This window comes from Megalops cyprinoides, chromosome 4 (assembly GCF_013368585.1).
Source record: "Megalops cyprinoides isolate fMegCyp1 chromosome 4, fMegCyp1.pri, whole genome shotgun sequence".
Classification (NCBI taxonomy): domain Eukaryota; kingdom Metazoa; phylum Chordata; class Actinopteri; order Elopiformes; family Megalopidae; genus Megalops; species Megalops cyprinoides.
This window is the reverse complement of record NC_050586.1, coordinates 11,877,163-11,895,629: the sequence shown is the minus strand read 5'-3', so window position 1 is coordinate 11,895,629 and position 18,467 is coordinate 11,877,163. Positions and strand designations below refer to the sequence as shown.

The following is an 18,467-nucleotide window of genomic DNA, read 5'->3' as shown; positions in this document are numbered from 1 at the left end:
TTTAAAAACCCCTAACATCCACAAAGGCAGAGCGTGTTTATGTGACCCAGAACTGTGGTTATTAAAAATTAGACAAACACGGCCAAACATGTGCTACATGGGTCTTGTAAATAGATCCAGTTTTGATGAAACCTACCTTACATACTTACATTGCATACATACATACATTGTATCACAAACATATCTGGTGAATGCAGTGACACTCAAAATTGCTGAGTGCACAAAGGGTGTCTATTATTACAAAAAAATCCCCCAGGAAATTAGGATACTGCATGAGAAACCAAGACTTATTAAAATCCTAGAAGGGTGCAGAACAGGCACAGCGAGTTAAATAAGTGCAAGCGCAAACAGATTACAGCATTGTAAATGAGAAACGCCTACACAGACACAAGTACGACCATTAGTAGTTTAAGCCTTTGACTCAAATGTAGCTATTATTATTTGGCTCTGAAGGTAAGACTATGAGGTGCATTCTCAACATGATAGGCGCTCCACTTCCTAATATTTTCTACGTAGACAGTGGTCTCGAAAACTTAATTGGGTGTCTGTGCCCGCAGAGCTAAAAGATAGGGGATTTGGGGGAGGTTGGGTCTAAATGATAAAGCAACACAAAGACTCCTATTCTGACAATTACATTGACCCCTCCTCACAACTCAAGCAGACTCACACAAGCTTATTAACACTGGCTGAGCCCAATGGGAATCCACCTGTGACTTCAGAGCTCGCCTCATCAATTGCCTGGGAAAAGATGTTATTTGGGCGCTGTGAATGAAAGAAAGAAAACGGAAGGGAATTAATCTGCCGGGCTCGAAGATTGTTTTTTCTTTATTTGTTAGTGCTTAGGAGCCATGGGCGTATTTTCTAAAGCCCTTCACAAATACAATTGTTTTGTCACACAACAGTGCTTTTAGAGATATACACGTTCCCTCCCAGCATCAGTTTTATCCTTATCTCCCACAAGCAAACATACAGTTGCTAAATTTACAGAGATTCTGAAACTTTTCATTTTGCACTCTCCTCAGACAAAATGTGCTTAACCTGCTTCATCCACCAAAGGAAATGGAACACTCTCAAAATGTTATGGCAGTTATTCATAAATTTTTCTCTCCGCAAATTGAAGGAACAGGATATTTCAGCAGAGCAGTGGTAGAATTACTTCACCTGTTTGCCTGCAGGCCTTTCTCAGAAACACTATCAATTATTCTGACTCTTGAAATTGAGTGCTAATAAAGCTTTGGAGCCCCAATCAGGTATTCAACCCCAGAAACAGCGCAAGCTCTGGGATGTGGCGAGAAAGGTGATGCATTTATTCGTTTCTGCTATCTTTAAGGTAAAATGGCGCTGTGCAAAGGCATTCACAGTGTCCTCACTTCATTAGTTATTCCTTTTCATTCAGTCTGCAGCTCCTGCTGCTGTCTAACATACCCACATTATTGCTGTCTCCTTTTCTTTTAAATCGACTGTAAACAATCTCTGAGCTTCTCAGGGACTGCTGTGTGCTACAAACCTTCATTTTTTTGTCAGGTCTCGTTTCCACGTTAAACCCAGGACATTATCAACATATTTTTCATTTGCCTCTGAAAGAAAATCCTGCTCCTACATCATAAAGAGCTGTCAGTACCACCAGGTTCAGGTTCAATCTAAGGCATCTTTGTCCTTAATGCTAAGTAACATATTTAAGTAAATGTAATATACATATTCTTAGATATTTCTGTATTATATAAGAATAAAAAAAATATACTTGCTTAAATTTGCTGCTCAGTGGCTCCATCAGTTCATATGAAGGACAGAGAGATAAATGATGAATGGCTTTTGAGCACCAAATGACTGTGAGTCAAGGTCATGTCTTGACTCATAAGCTAAAAATTGCAAGGAACAAGGAAGCTCATCGATTGCCTACGTGGAAATGGCTGGAAATACTGCAGGCCTTTATTCCAACAGTCATGTTTATGTAACCTGCCAATGGCAGTGTGTAGTACTATTAAGCAATTGATTTTCTTAAGCTGTCAAAAGTTTGTGGCTGAAACTTCCCATGTAACAAAATATTCCACCAAAACGTACTGCATCAATGTTTAATGGCTAAATGGTCAAAATTGGATATATTGGATATCCTAAGATCGTGGCATTGCTATGCAGACATGCTGCAACATAGCTTGAGGACTGCAAAAATTACTTTTTTTTTAATATTACAACAAAAATTTTAACTATGTAACTGAAGTTTATTTTTCATCTGAGGGTATTCTATTACATATTTCATGATGTTGACTTTGTGAATGTTTTTGTCTGTTTTGTTGTGTGTGTGTTTATGAACATATGTTTTGTACTAATAATTTCATTCTGCAAAATATAGACTCTTTTATATGCCCAACATCATTTTGGGGGAATATTTAAAGTGATAATGCATTATTTCTAATTTACAACCGTCATTAAGGTTTAATTTTCTTCCAAGCAATAATTATTGTCTCAAACTGGGTTTACAAATGCCATGCTTATTCAAATATGAGGAAAAAGACTATTTAAATGAATACATTTTGTACCTCACATTCAATTATGTAACTCAAATTGAGGTCACACCCAAAGAATTAGCTTGTTAATGACTCCTTCACGGGCATTAATGAGTCTCTATGAAGCTGATGGTAGGCTTCCATGATTTGCAGAATTATGAACACAACGGGCCTGCTTTTGTTCTTTTCTGTTTGACTGAGTTTGGCTGAGGGCAGAGAGATGTCCTCACCGAGGAAAAAAAATAGCATCTCTGTGGCTGCGAAAAAGCAAGTGTTTTGCTGATGAAATAAGTCAATGAATTATGGGCCTCTGTGAGAAGAATAACTCAGGAAACACAAGGAACTTGTGTATTTAGATAAGAGCGTCCACTCATAAATCGAGTGATATCATCAGTACTGCTTACTTCCAGTCTGTGTTACTATTTTCACCTCTACCTTCTCCTCTCTCTGACCTGCAAGTGCATGCAAACATCCAGGCATTATGGCTGAGTCAGTTTCTTTATATCATCACCTGTGGTACAAACAGCAGTCAGTTATTTTACTTCAGTTTCAAAAATGCCTACAAATTTTGTTTTGGGTATACTAATCAGAAGATGAATCAGGGGAAGAATATATCTTATTCCCAGCTGCCCAAGTCCAAGCCCAATATGACAGAATGAATGGCTAGCTAGAAACCATATACCAGGAAGACCGTATACCATATACCAGTTCACAGTTTGTGAAAATAAAGACATTCTGTCTGTGTAGTTTATAGTTGAATGTTGTGGTTTTCTAACTTTTGTTAGTCTTCTGCAATATGCATTTATTTTTGGATGCATGTGACATAAGGAATGGCATAATCACTTCTGCATACTAGAAAATTTAAGATTTTTACTATGTCATTCAATTTTAAACATTCTACAATATACTGTACACCCGGTGTCCTCACCAGATAAAAATAAACATATCCAAACTCCAAGTATTGCCACTGAACTATGTCTCCAATCTACAAATCAGATGGACTGCAGTATAGACAATCACTTAACCAAAGTTGTTTTACTGTAACCTCCTTAGAGAGCCTTGCTGTGTAATTAAAAAAAAAATCATAATTTTATTTAAAACTCTGGGATACAATACCTCAGACAGCTTGCTATACAGCATTTGATTTAATGCACGTGTTTTGTTCTCAACTAGCTTCAGGCATAAATGTTACTATGGAAATTAGGCGTAAGTGACATCCTTATGCATCTGCAACAGGGTTAGTCAACTCTAATCCCAGAGGGCTGTAATCCAACCATCAACACCTGGGGATAGATATGGAACTGGTTAAATCAAAATGATGATTAATTAATGCATGTGCTAGAGCAAAAGTCTATACATGCCACAACCCTACGGAACCAGGAGTAGGCACTATAGCATGCCCTGTGGACAAATTTTTGACAAATTCACACTTTGATTCGTTTAGCTCTTTCTTTACCATATTCAAGTAATTCAGGGACTGCCTGTAAGTCTGTGACAGCCGCCACAACGTGCCGCAATGAAAGCACAAATGAAGGCAGCCACTGTCACGGATGGACTGGCACAAATTCAATACCCTGGTGACAGTGGTACAAATGGCGCCCTGTCCCCTCTCTGATGCCCGATTTGTTACCAGCGCTTCCCTCTGCCGCCATCATTGCACAGCGGATTCTGGGGAGGGCGCCGGGGGAAATCGCTCCATGATTGGCTCTGCCTGCCTGGCGCAGTCCAGGGCTGAGTAGCGTGGAGAGAGGGGCAGTGGCTACGGCGAACGCATTACAGGCCGACGGCTCACACCTCCCCCCCCCAATCTCGTCAAGCAGGTGAATCTAATTGCATCTGACGTGCCGAGCGGCGAGCAGACAGGCTAATTATGAGAGGCTTGATGGCTTACCCAGTTCATTTGTGCAACCCCAACCCATTCCTACCTCCAACCCCTATTCCTAATTTAAACAAAATTATGCAATACGTTGCACCAAAAAAAAAAGAAAAAAAAGGCTTTTAATTATAGCAAGGTCATGATCTAGGACAAACGTGCACCTGCTTAAGCACTTTCACACATTTCCTGGTGGCAGGTCTGTAACAGTAGAGCACTGTGTGGAATTGGATTAGGCACCCCATCAATATTGCATGGACTTCTAAGTTTCAGGAAGGCAACTGCCTTTTCTGTTTCTGGCCAGGGCTCATGCTCTGAACCAAAGTGCCTTTTTTGGGTTCAGAGCCTTCAGAGAGTGATGCAGGAAGGACAGTAGAGAGAAGCTATTGGGATAGCTTTCTACATTTGGATGTGCTTTAAAATAAACAGTTTTCTTAAGATATGAGGATCCTTAATTTTAACGTCTTTGCAAGGCTTTCTCTCCCTTGGAATGTGTATGAATCCCATCCATTACAATAACAGTCTGCAGGTGCAGCCAGTGAAAGGGCAATTTGAATGCATTGGATTGAACATGCCCTTGTGAATTTTACTATGCCCGTTACAACTGCATAACAATTTGAAGGCCTTCCCACGATTTCCTTCCATGGAAATTCCATCATCGTCACAGTTTTTACTTTCTTGTGTTACCATAGATCCTGAAGGCATATTTGAAAGGCTAATGCCCTCAAATCTACTAGCTGGTGACACTTTCAGTGCTTTTGCATATGCCCGCAGTATGCGAATGTACCTCTGTTTCACGCTTGGAATACAAAAACCGGGCTACCATGGAACCAGTGCATATTTGAGATGTATGACTGCAAGCTCTTATTTGAGGGGGCGGATTTACAAATGATGCATATGATTGAGTGACAATACAGTTCAGGCAGGAATAGGTCCACACCTCTTACAGTTGGTGGCAATGTTACATTTTTGATCCTCTAATAAATCCATTTAAGAAAATTCAGCTGCTTAAGGACCAGATTTTCTCAATACAGGTGTGTTGATGCTACCATACTATAAGTTTACAAATAGGTTGGCTGGATGTTTTTATGTAATTAATGAAAATCATTTGATAATGCTTGTGATTATAGTAGTTTGATAAATAAGATATACATAAGGTAACCTACAACCTGCATATCTCTTAGTTTGTAAATATAAGAAGAATAAATTCCCAATTAAGGATGTGGATACTTACCAGTCTTTAACAACTGCAGTCATGAATAACAGATAATTCCACTTTTGATCATTGTGCCTATTCATACTCAAAGGAAGATACTGTTTTTCTTTGGCTTTCAGACTCACATTGGTTCCATTGCAGGGTCAATTTCATGGCAGTATTTCACTGTAGTTACTTTATTATATACTATATTTCTGTCCATATTTGATGAAAGACTCATTTTTGATTCTGTGACTTCCAAAGAAGCCGCTTAGTGGGATCATGCCTGCAAGTAATGTTTTCAGCTCTGACAAAAACCCTGCATATTTCTGCAATCCTTAACATTTTTTGTGAACCTTGTGTCTATTTCTTTATAGTTTCTTTAGACTTTCTATCATCAATCTGCTGCTTGTCCTCCCAACACTGTTGAATGAAAAAAGGAAAGAAAAATTATGTGGAAAAAAAACAAATATCCAGAGGACTGTCCCAATATTGGAATCTTTCATAAAAATCATAACTTTCTGGCCTATTGAAATGACCCATGAAATGAATCTTGTGTCATGTAATAAAAGCCTCGTCTGCTTGCAGGCAGACACATATTTTACTGTCTGGGATTGTCCCAGCCAGCCGGACGATTTCTGTTTTATGGAGCGCATGTCAGGATTTACGCGTGGCTGCGGAAGACACAGCAAATCATTTGCAATCGACGGCAAGCAAAGTCAGAAGTCAAATTATTCCTTCTCACTTCAGCCTGCCTGCTTTATATAAGGCTACAGATTACCAATTGTGTGTCTTAAATAATAAGAAAGGGGAGTCGGTGCGTAAGAAAATGGGAAAGAAAATAGCTTTCCGTGACAAGATGCCAGATAGCTTCTGTAGCTTCCAGTCAGAGTGTGCATGCATATTCTGCATTATTATCATTTTTCAGATGTGCATCCTTTGTGGCTTTTTTTCACCGAGAAGTACACATACACTTGCATAGCCACTGACACCTGCATGCTCCAAACACAAAGCTCATTGTAATTATTCTGTCAAAATAGACAAACATCTGATTTTAGAGACAAAAACAAATATAGCTGGCTTCATCCTAAGTCTACCTGTTTTGTATTTTCCAACTTTTGAACTCCAACTTTTGTACAACTTCCTGTCTGTTAATGGCAAATGTTTGCGAATCTTAGCTCTCTGGAAACATACTTCTTTTTGGGAGTTGTTACAACTTCAAATACATGTGGCGGCAGCTAGTGTGTCATGCCTCAGAGCACAAACAGTGGTATGGTATGGCCGGCTCCACCGACCATAGATAACAACATCCACAATGCCCTGTTGCACAGGCTTTGGCAGAACTCCGCCCCCAAGGGTTGAAAAAATCCGTTCTGCCAATATCATTTCACGCAACACCTGCTGTGTGTGACAACTGCACCCTTCCAGCGCTGTACCCTCTCTGAGGGCAGGACATCTCTCTGCCAGCGCCTCGTCTTCTCTTTCCCCTGCCCTGCTCAGTAGATCTGTGCAGCGTCTGCCCCCGCTGTCTTCACCTTATCTCAACCTCTAGCTCCTGTACTTCTGCCCTCGCCTTTCCGCTGACAGCACGGAGGAGCTCTCCCCAGCGCGTGCACAGGCTGCAGTGTTATGTGTCCTGCGGTCTCAACATCTGCGTACCGTCAAGAGGCTCCTCTCTCTCCGCGGCCAAACTGATTCGTCCTATTCAGCAGGCCGGGTCACTCTGAGTGCTGGTACGTAAGGAAATGTGAATCTTTAATTCATCTTTTTTTTTTTTTTTTTTTTTTGGGCAAGGGTAAGGAATTAAAATCTCCTTTGACGCGTTACATTTGAATGTGCTGCAGAGTCATGCAGCAAAGCCCAATGAAGGACAAACTCGCCGTCATTTGGCTCTCTCATGGATTGCATTCACCTAGCAGACTCGCAAACAAGCGGGGCTGTTTATCATTGTTGACTTGCAGCAAGAGGGATTATGCAAAAACGGGATGAAAGCACCAAGTCACTGTTATGGCCCCAAGATATGGAATAAAGCACAGTGCATCAATTGAGAACAAAGATGGCATCTGTATACAGCTCTTGGCAAAGCAACATCAAGGTTTATCATCCTCTGGCTATCTTGTCAGCACTGAAAGAAAATAAGTGATTGAAATTTAAAGTGACTACATAGCTCCGTTAATGGCCCTCCAGTCAATAGTCTTCTGAGCTCACCTGTTTTACGATTGCTTCTCTCACTGCATTAACCACAGGAAGGCTTAATTGATGCTTTGGTGACATTAATGCCCTGGTGCCATGTATATTAAACAGATCCACATCAATTAGTAATGTGTTTTCTGTAATAGCCAGCAAATTAAATGCCAAAAGTTATATCCCGGCTTTGCCCCTCCTGTGAATAATTAAAGTTTCATTAGTCACCCCAACAGAAAATACAACCTGAGAAAAAAAATCAATAAATAAGGAATATGAAAGAAAAAATGGGAGTTTGCAAACAAATACTTAATTCATAATAATTCAATGGTTAAATAACACTGTAATGTCAATTTCACTGTAGATTTAGGTGTCATACAGATTCATTATGTGACTACACTATTTTGCCTTTTGTAAAATCTGCAAATGTAAGAGTGCAAGATGTTTTTTTTTTTCAGTCTAGAGATGTTTGTAGAGTATGTCACATAACTAAGCATCAAAATGGAGTAAGTAAAAAACCGAAGTTATACAGAAAGTTATTCTATATTTAGTAAGCTCAGTGACCTCACAAACTGTTTTTGTGCTGCCTATGATTTCATTATCACAAAAGACCTGGATGATTTCCAGCAGAATGCAATGGCTCTGCTGTATCGAATCTGGTAATTAAGTGCCTTTAACCATTTCTAATGCTCTACATTGTGAATTCACAATATCTAATTACAGAAAGGTCCGTGCTGGCTCATATTAGTATACAAAAAGTGAATAAAGGTAAGTAAGTTTACCTTTGTTAATATAGATACGCATCCAATTAAATATTGGTGTACAGGGTAACCCGGGAAGGATGCAAACGTTAATTATGTATGTGTGCTTGCATGTGTGCGTATGCCCAGCATTGAAGATTAATGACTAATTAAGGAGCTTTTTCACAACACAAGGTAACAAAATTCAACACACTTCCACGCTCAGTAGTTTTTACCTGAGATAATTGAAGCCAGACGAAAGACATCAGACAGGCGAACTGTCACAGGCTCATATGGGGATGTTTCATAGAATTCCTCTCCTGCAAACAACAAAAAAGAAAAGTCAAAAACACACAGGGCTGTGCTATCATTTCATAATTATCTTCATATAATCTGTGTACTTTGATGAGTTTATTATTTTATGAACACGCAGCTGGTTTTGTGAAGGTGCATAAGCACATATTTTACCTTGCAGAGTCTAAAAATCTACCGTGGTCAGACCATTTCCTAGGGAGAGAACATTTGGTTCTGCTGCACTGTGATTTGGGAGAAGCAACCTCCGAATCTGCGATGTGGGGGCTTGTGTTTGAAGAAAATCACAAATTAGAACTCAGCTGACTGCATCATACCCCAGTGTCTCCCTCTCTGAGGCTTCATAATCCAGCATTTAAAATTCACAGCCATTCTGTTTGATTCAAACAAAACCCTCCGGTGTGTAATTGCTTTGCATGTTGAGCCTAGCAAAAAAAAAAAAAAAAAAAAAAAAAACACAACATAGCCGGTGCGGGGGATGGCTCAAGGCCCACCGCTGCGAATAGGACGCTGCCGCTGCCCTCAACATCCCAAAGAGCAGCAGCAGTGGGATGCCTCGCGCAGAGAAGACACGCCTGATCAATACAGATCAACATTTTGTTTATGCCGTCTTTTATACTGGTGCTTTGTGGTCTTGGAAAGATACCACCTGACATGATCCTTGCAAAAAAAAAAAAAAAAATGCAGCTGCTTTTTGGCAGAAATTATTTGAAGTTAGGACCTGGGTGAGGGTAGCTGATTCTGGATCAGCTCCTAGGGAATTATCTATACAGATTAATGTTGTGTGGGTAGAGATCCCTCTAGCACAGACTACGAAAAGAGGATAAAATGTCTGGACAGTTTAAAATGTGTATAAACATCTTCCATGTTGACCTAGATTTATTGTACATTTTTTAAATGTTTAAATCAAACCTAACTACTGTGTTAATCAAACCAACCATATAAAATGTCACATAGTCACAAATCAGTGGTCATGATTTCTTTTATAAGGATGATCCCAACCCCCCCCCCCCCCAAAAAAAAAAAACTGTTCAAAAGTTGGTTTTCTTTTGCCATGTTGTTCAAAAGTGCACCATTTCAGCGCTGCTTTGACAGGACTTCACAAAATTGGTCATCATTCTAGCAGCACTACAAAAAACTGCAGAAGTGAAATATCAGAGGTATGATAAATGTTTTTATCCAGAAGAAGTATTCTTTTCAGCTGTCTCACTGTGAGACTCTAGTGTGGTAGCAGGGGATTAGGGGAAAGGGGCTCTGAAAGCAACAGCCCAACAGAATCACAGAGGGAACACAGGGAATCCTCTGGGTCTCCATGTCTCCAGACCTTACCCCTTCCAAACATGCTTTTGTCTGCATTCTCCCCTGTCCCCTTTGGCCCCCATTCCCTCCTGAAGAGCAGTGTTTATATTTATAATAACCTAATCTTTGTACAGGCTTACTGGACTGCTCTACAAACTCTACACTCACTTGCACAGCCATGTAATTTCTTTAGCTCATCCATTTCAATGGTGGACCCAGCCAATATGTCATTTCATTGATAATATCAGGCGTTAAAATCTGTTAAAAATGAAGATGCTTTTAGGCCTGTTGAGATTGTTGTAGTTAGGCCTGTTAAGATCTTGACAGTGAAAAAAATATTACCACAACAGATCAACATGAGTTCTTTGGAGCTATTTGTACTTGTATTATTTATTTATTTGTATTATTATATGATTTATTTATGTCAATGAGCAAATTTTTTGTCTCTCAAAACCATCTCAAAACCAAAACCATCTTGCCCCCCACACACAATTGCATTAATCTCACAAAAATCATTCTTGGACCAAAAACATTCTGCATTCATAGCTCCTTGAAATAATTTCTACACCATTGCACCATTGTATATATATTGGAAAAAATATGTAAATTATCTGTTGAATATTAAAATCCTATGAACTAAAGGACATGCTTCATTCACTGAAATTGAATATGTTGCATCTTATCGATTCTGGCTTCTTGAAACAAGACTAAAAGCTCTTCTTATCTCCCAAAAAAGGAATGCAAAATTTGATCTTCTCACATCTAAAGAGGTTAGGGATTAGGAACCTGAAGTGTGAAGTTTACTTCAAAATCTTCCTCATCAGTGTTATCAAACACAAACAGGACCTTCACAGCGGCATAATATCAAAAGCATGGGACACAGAAGAAATGGTCAATGTTGCCTGTGACACAATCATCAATCAGTTTCAGTCTGTGGTGTCTGAATATCTTACAGCTAGTTTACTTGTAAGTTTTATATATAGATGCCTATGTATGAATTTATATATATATATTAATTTATATTTATCTAAGAAACAAGTTGCAGGCATTTATGCATCAGTCTTTAGATCAAAATGTCTTCGAATGCATGTTTTCCACTATCTAAATCAGGTTTGTCCAGTGACTGTTACTCTGTGTGTGCGCGTGTGTGTGTATGTATGTGTGTACACACAAACTCTCCTTCATATCAAGGATGATGGTATTGTTATTTGGAAGGCTAAAGTACTAGGCACTAAAAGCTAATTGCTCACACTTGCCTTAGAGTACAGACCCACTTCTTTGTAAGTCCTTCTACCAGAACCTACTTAACTACCTAACTCACAGCACTTCAGCGGTCATCCTTAACTCCACAACATATCAGATTTGTTGTCGGCTTTCTGCTCTGCCAGTTTGGATCATCAGCCTTTGTGCCCCGTCACTTATTCCTGGTTAATGGAGGAACCCCTGAGATCTGATGGTTGGTGACATCTGTGTGGCCAGCCCGAGGGACTCGTCCTGAGTCATGTCTCAGGATGTTTTCACGGTGATGTGTTTTGAGTGGGTCAGCCACCCGGCTGACTGGAGCATATGGTTTATAAGTTAATCACTCCTCGCTGGTCTCATGGCCCGCAACACCCACTCTCTGCTCATTAGGTAGAACAGCTCAGATGCACCTGCAGACCTCACACCTCTTTATCAGCCTTCTTTATCAGTCTGTGTTCAAGCAGATCTCGATCCCACTGACATAGTGGACGAATTGGATTTCAGAGCACTGTTGACAAATCCATCCATTGACAAGGCCTTGATTCTGTGGGAAACAGGGGACTGGGGAAGCAGTAATCCTTGAGAAACCTTAATTCCAGTAACAGGATCCAAAACAATGCTAAACTTGAAATAAAGTGTGTGCCTTAAACATTGTGTAATTGCTTGAGACACTGGTAGTTTAGAATTGTCCCTGCTCTTAGCATGACCTCTTTGTATGCAGGTTGCTCTGGATAAGAGTGTCATTTAAATGACTACATGCAAATGCACTTCCATTATACAGGAGAACAAATGTAGAACAGAATTGTAAGTGTACAGCAGGCAACAGCGACGTTAATGGCTAGCAATGCTTCTGACCTGTGGGTTCACACAAAGTTGGCCGCTAAAAATATAGACAATGACCATGTAAAGATGCTCTTTATTTTCCCTGCAAGACTCCAACAAGTGCCAGTGTCTCTGTGGCTTAATCCTCAGCACACCTGTTACAACCGCAGTGTTTTATCTCAGGTGTTGGCATGCACCTTTCTTGTGACAGCTCTTTTCACACACCGACACAAGGGGGAAGATATTGGACATGAGAGAGATGCATGCTACTGACAGGAAAATTAGCATACGGATCTGAACCAATAAAAAACGCATGAAACCATGGATAATCAAGGCCCAAGGCCTCTGTTGGTGAAACTGTATGCAATTCATAAACCGAAATTGCGTGGAATCAAAACTGTGGTTGACATAACTGCGGGTTGGCAGGGGACTTCTATACCCACTATGGGCTGGAAGGCATAGAAAGGCTAGCACCTATATAACCATAATTTTATTGCTATCAGCACAGTCCTCCCATTCCATTTTTCCGACGCAATAATAACTATATCTTATTAAATGACAATTCTTATCTTCTGGTCTCTCCCCATTCTCTTTCTCGCCACCGACAATCATCACGACAGGGCGCAGCAATGATGGTCGTGCACTGAAAGAGGCTGTTTTCGAGGACTGCGGGGAGTCTGGCTTTCAGATTGCCCTGTTTGTTTCTCATCTCCTTCCACACCCTTGTCTGCCTGTGTCCGCCTCCACATGGCAACAGCGGGGAAACTTTCAGAAACCAGACACACTCTGCCAGCACGCTGAAACGCAACAATTATGGTCCTCTGTCAGTCTGAGTCCGAGAAGCACTCAAGGACTTAAGGGATTCAAAAGATTAAACACACACAGATACGACATTGTGCCAGGGCACATAAAAATACTGTGATGAATCTAGAAATTGGCTGTCAGATATTAAATGCTCTTTTTTGCTATAAAAGATAAGAGTGGTTGTTTTTGCCACTGTGTTTGAAAAAGAGCAAGGTTGGCATTTAATCTGAAGTTTGAGATCACAAAGGGCAGATATATGTTAGTTGTTTGCCATGGGCTTTACATTTCTGACTGGTCAAATGTATTTAATTTAATCATTTTTTTATGTTTTCAAGACACATTTGGCTTTTTTCTTGTATTGTACTCTGCTTCACTTGTAAGTTGTTTTGGATAAAAGCATCTGCCAAATGAATAAATGTTAATGCACATTTCCTCTAATTGAAAATAGGCCCACAGTTTGTACAGCAGATGCCATAAAAGCTACAATATGGCTCAAGAATCAATGTACAAGACAACATACAGAATTATCTGCATTTAAAATAATACAAATCTATAATCTGTCTACAGTCTGTATTTATCTTACCTTACGTTTTGTCAGCTGATGGTTAAGGAACAGAACACATCAATAAAGTAGCAACTGGTATCTACTAAACTATTACGTCATTTTCACAAACGATTTGATCTTCAGAGGGAAACTGTAGACTGTATTTCGTTTTATTTCATTTTATTTTCGCTCAGCTGGAGTTGCATTTTTCCACAGCCAAAAACATTATTCTCAGTTCACTTTGTTCTTGGGGTGTGGTTGTTATTTATCCAAAGCACCCCCTTAAGGTATGCATTGAGTCTGAAACGTCGCGTTTGTTTTAGTAGCTGAAGTAAATGTATCTTTGACTTTCTTTGTTCTTTTTTTTAGCAATTGAAATAAAAGAAAGTAAAAAAAAAAGCCTTGAGTCCTCTGTGATACATGAAGAATATCTAACGCACTAGGAAAAGTGCTGACATTGACTGATGATGTGAACAATACTGTAGCAATAAGAAAGGCTCTTTCATTGCCCCTATTTTCTACAGTAGTTGTTCACTTGACTGAATGAGGTGCTGTGGCTGTCTTTTTTTTTTTTACCTCGTAAAATAGCAAACACAGCATATCATCCCCTAAGCCTCCCACCATGTTTTAGATGTGCACTGACTATAATGGTAAGAGAGTCATTACAAAATGGCCACTTTTTAAACAGCAGAAAGTAAATCAAAATCTATCTGTGGAAACAGATAATAGGTATTGCAGCGAGAGAGGCACTTCACCTTTCGCCTAAATCAGAGAACCACTGCTGTCCTGATTTGAAGCAAGAATATGCGGTAATGAGCAGCAATGTGGAGCAACGGGCAGCACCTGGCCTGTGACCAGGTGGTTGTGAGTTTTAATCTCTGATTGGACACTGCTCTTGTAACCTCAAGGCAGGTAGTTAACCTGAATTAATATAGCAAAACATGTAGCTGTGTAAATTACAGTAAAGGGTTATTTAAGTAATAATGGATAAAGGTTTCTGATGAATTAATTTATGCTAGTGCTCGTAATAATAATGGTATACATTCCTGCGATTTTCTGCCAAACTCTTCCTTGTGATACAGCGCTGTTATGGATTTCCGCATTGCTTTGATAGCAGCAGTGCTGCTTTACGAGTGGACTGTGGAAAGGTTTCCAAGGTCTGTGTGTGCCTGCTGTGTTTGATTGTGCCAGTGTACCCTTGGGGGGCAGATGACCCTGCTCTACCATGTTCGCACCCTCCGCCAGGTCAAGGCTGCAGGTTCGTCCTAGTTTGCAGCATCCAGCTGAGGAAAAAGGATCCATCCAGACTGTTCTGTCTCACTGTCTGTATAGTCTTGGAATACTGGCAAAAAACAGGTCCTGGCCTGTGATTCTGCCTTTTTGGAGACTAACCAACCACATGACCTCTGAGCTGCATAACCACATAGCAAACCGATGGAGATTGGCATGAGCAGAGGATATTGAAATTCAGGAATGACTTTAAGGCATTTGTTTACAATTATCTGTAAAACTGATTTGTCATCCTGATTTGTTCCCCATGGACACAGTCCCTTCATTGAAGTCCTCTATGCTAAGGTAAGGGTTTTCATGCTGGTATATGCTCTGCTTGCAGATCATTAGCAGTTGCATTCAGCTTTTCTGACAGCTGTTTAGAAAAAAAAGGCCCCGCCGAGTCTTTGTTGTATCCACATCACTTACTGCTTTAGCATAGCCATGGTGTTGTTACTGGAGATTTAATCACATTATAGACAAAACAAGCCATTCCAGCAGAGCTGAAGAAAATCAGCTTCCAATGGAACTGATGTTTTGCAATGTTGTTTTTTCTCACCCCTTGGATGTACACCAGCAGGTCAGTGGCCATGGGAATAATTAATGCAAGGCAAGCATAACACTCTAAGGACTGGCGTCATTTATTACAAACATAGCTAACCGGGGTCTGTTCTATTACCAAATATAGCTAAAAGCAGGTATTAGTTAAAAGCAAGTTACCTCAAATAATTTACATCCAGACTTGCTGACTGAAAAAACAGTTTGCTGCAAATATTACTCCTTGCTCATGGAAATTATGTTTAAATCAAGTGGTCGACAGCTTGGCAGAGCTTTTCTGCTTATTCATTGCAACAAAAATGCATTAAACCATTTTGCATTCCCTTTATTTATTTTACCAATTAAATAATTGCAGTGAGAAACCTTTTTAAAAGCAGAAACAGATTTTCATAGGAGGCCTCCAACTGCGGCCGTCTGAATGTCTGGATTTAACATCAAGTTTTAAACAAAGATTTGGAAGACTGGTTTTCAGCCTGGCCCTCAACCAGTTATATGAAACCCGCTACATGTGTTTCCCCAACTTTAACAAAAATGGAAACATTTTCTGCAAGCTCCTTTTTCCCAATATCCTCCCCTTCTGAGCTCCATCTCATGATATATGGGAAGGGGGAGCATACACACAGCTACCAATTTCCTTGACATACAAACCCCTGGAACTTCACAGACCCAGACAAAAATCTGGGACTAAAATCATTTGAATACAGAGAAGGGAAAGGAGCACAGTCGTGGTAGCACAGTAGCTCACTTGGTTCGTAAAATTACTGCTACATCAAAAAAAAACTAATGAATTGGCTATGACGGAGTAGTATTTCTAGTGTTTGCTGCAGTAATTACAAATTTTATCTGAATTTCTTTTTACTCCATCTGCTGTGTTAGCCATTATTCAGAGAAGGCAGAGAAGGGGGAAATCACAATAAACATTATTCACCATTCAGATGCAACAATTCAATTAAGTCATGTGCAAGGAGATACTATGAGGGATGGGTGGACCCCCATGATTCTACGGCCATGACCACACTGCCTTCTTGCAATATTTACTTCTTGTAAGTAGGGCAGGTTACGCAATGTTATCTTTGCCATCCCCAGGTGACAGACATTGGTTTAATTGGCTTGTTGTTTTGTTTGTGACAGTGTAATTATTGAAAACAGACCAACTGCCTGATGCATTGCCTCAATGGGAGAAAGTTAATCACAGCTTTCCTCGCCATAGAGCCTCTGTGTAATTTATTAGATCTGTAAATGCTAATCGACGTCGTGGCAGCAATGGCTCTGAGAGAGCGAGGCCTTATTCCAGTCCACATTTGTCAAAACCCCCGGAAGGCGCACAACAGGCATCACATTTCAGTGCGCGCTGGTTTCAGACCTACACGAGAGTTCAGCATCATGTGATCTGCCAAAAGTTTGCTACGATGCACCCCATGGAAGCTTGCATCTGCTGGATCAATTTGCCGGTTCATTGAGCAGGTTAAAACCAATACTTACAGGGAAAAAGTATGACTTCCATGAAAGTACGTGCACTGTGGAGCACATCAATAATGCATCTTGCCAACGTTGAGAGGCAGCAGGAGGATTCGACAGACTAGATTAAAAAAATCAGTGGGATCAAGCAATGAGACCTATCAGAAGAAAAAAATGAGGAAATTATAGTTCCTGCAGTTTCAAATTGCAACCCAGAGAAATACAATGTGAGAAGGAATAATAACAATTATAACTTATAATAGAGACTATGGGAAGAAACGCTGTAGCTCAAACCATTTTTTTTTTCCTCCCTAGGTGTAATATAACTCTGTGGAGATCATCACCCATCGACCCTAGTTTTAATTTATCATGCTAATTCCCTGTAATTCAACCCTGGTCTTCAGTGCTGCAAGGTCCTGTGGTTTCTATTGAACCTGCATGCTAATCACTTCATTACTTGCTCAGTTTAACCTTCATTTGATCATAACAGTTTTCATATTAACCGTAACAGGAGACATCCACCTTTTCAGCGCTGCCACTGATAGGAGCATTAGGGTGATGCTAGGTTAAGCTGGTAGATGTAATGTTTCTTGCATATGAATGTTTTCTTTAAAAATACGGAAATGGATTTTAAAATATTTTTATAAAATTGATGAATTTAGCATGAGTATATATGATAGACTGAAAGAGGGACAAGTAAAAGACACAAATATTTAAAACAAGAACTAAGATAGTTCTAAACAAGGCATTAAAACACTCCAAACAGACCTCTCTATTCTGTCGTTGTCCTCTCTTCTCATAATCCTCACATTCATTCTATATTTATTTTTAATCAGGAGGTGTGACCAATTAATTAGGCACTTACCCAGTGACTGAGCAGACATACACATTCTCATGCACGCAAATCCTTAAAGGTGAAACCGATTAAAAATCATAGTTATTATGAGGTTTGTAAAAGATGAAATATGGAGAACTTAAACATAAATATACATGCATTCACAACAGGGTTGAGAACGACCATGGAATTTTGTATCTCGATAACTGTGTTTGAAATTATCATGATAAATCGTTTTTATCACGATGATTGAAAAATTCTCTTTAGATGGACATCTCACAGTTCTTTGAGAGTAGAGGAGAAAATTGATACAAATGATCAACTTCCATTTTAAACAGGACTCAGATGATCAGCAAACACCAATTTTGAGAGCACTGCACATCTTTTCAAAATAATAAGCACACTTTACTTTTCAGTGGTAGGGCACTACAAAAGAAGACATTGCTTATGGTATCAAAATAAAGACTTATCCTAGTGTTTATGTTTTGAAGAATGTTTAGACTGGATTGACTGCTAAGAACACCATTCTGTTTACAGTTTCTAGTTTCATCCTGTTTCACTGGCAGTTTACAATCTGTCCTGCACTGCTAAAGAGCAGGGATGAACTTGAAGCTTGCAGGAATAAAAACCCTCATCTTATTTGGTGTGGATCAGCACTGTGAGGGGAAAAAACACATACAGATGGAGAAAGTCAAACTGTCACACACTGAGAATAAACTAGCACAGACAAAAGAATGAATTTGTGAATGACTGTCATGTGAAAGGGGAAGTACAATTCATTCTGAGTATGCAAATGCCATGAGAGTGGGTTAAAACAGACCTAAACAA

The 18,467-nt window shown here is 39.7% G+C and overlaps 1 protein-coding gene across 2 annotated transcripts in view; it reads right to left on the bottom strand.

Moving 5' to 3' along the window:
* Positions 1–18,467, bottom strand: part of LOC118776398 (GDNF family receptor alpha-2-like) — a 68,748-nt gene that overhangs the window by 35,373 nt on the left and 14,908 nt on the right. For both annotated transcript variants that reach the window (XM_036526729.1, XM_036526730.1), the window contains exon 3: positions 8,733–8,816. In XM_036526729.1, the coding sequence (XP_036382622.1) occupies positions 8,733–8,816 (84 nt within the window). The remainder of the gene's footprint in view (positions 1–8,732; positions 8,817–18,467) is intronic.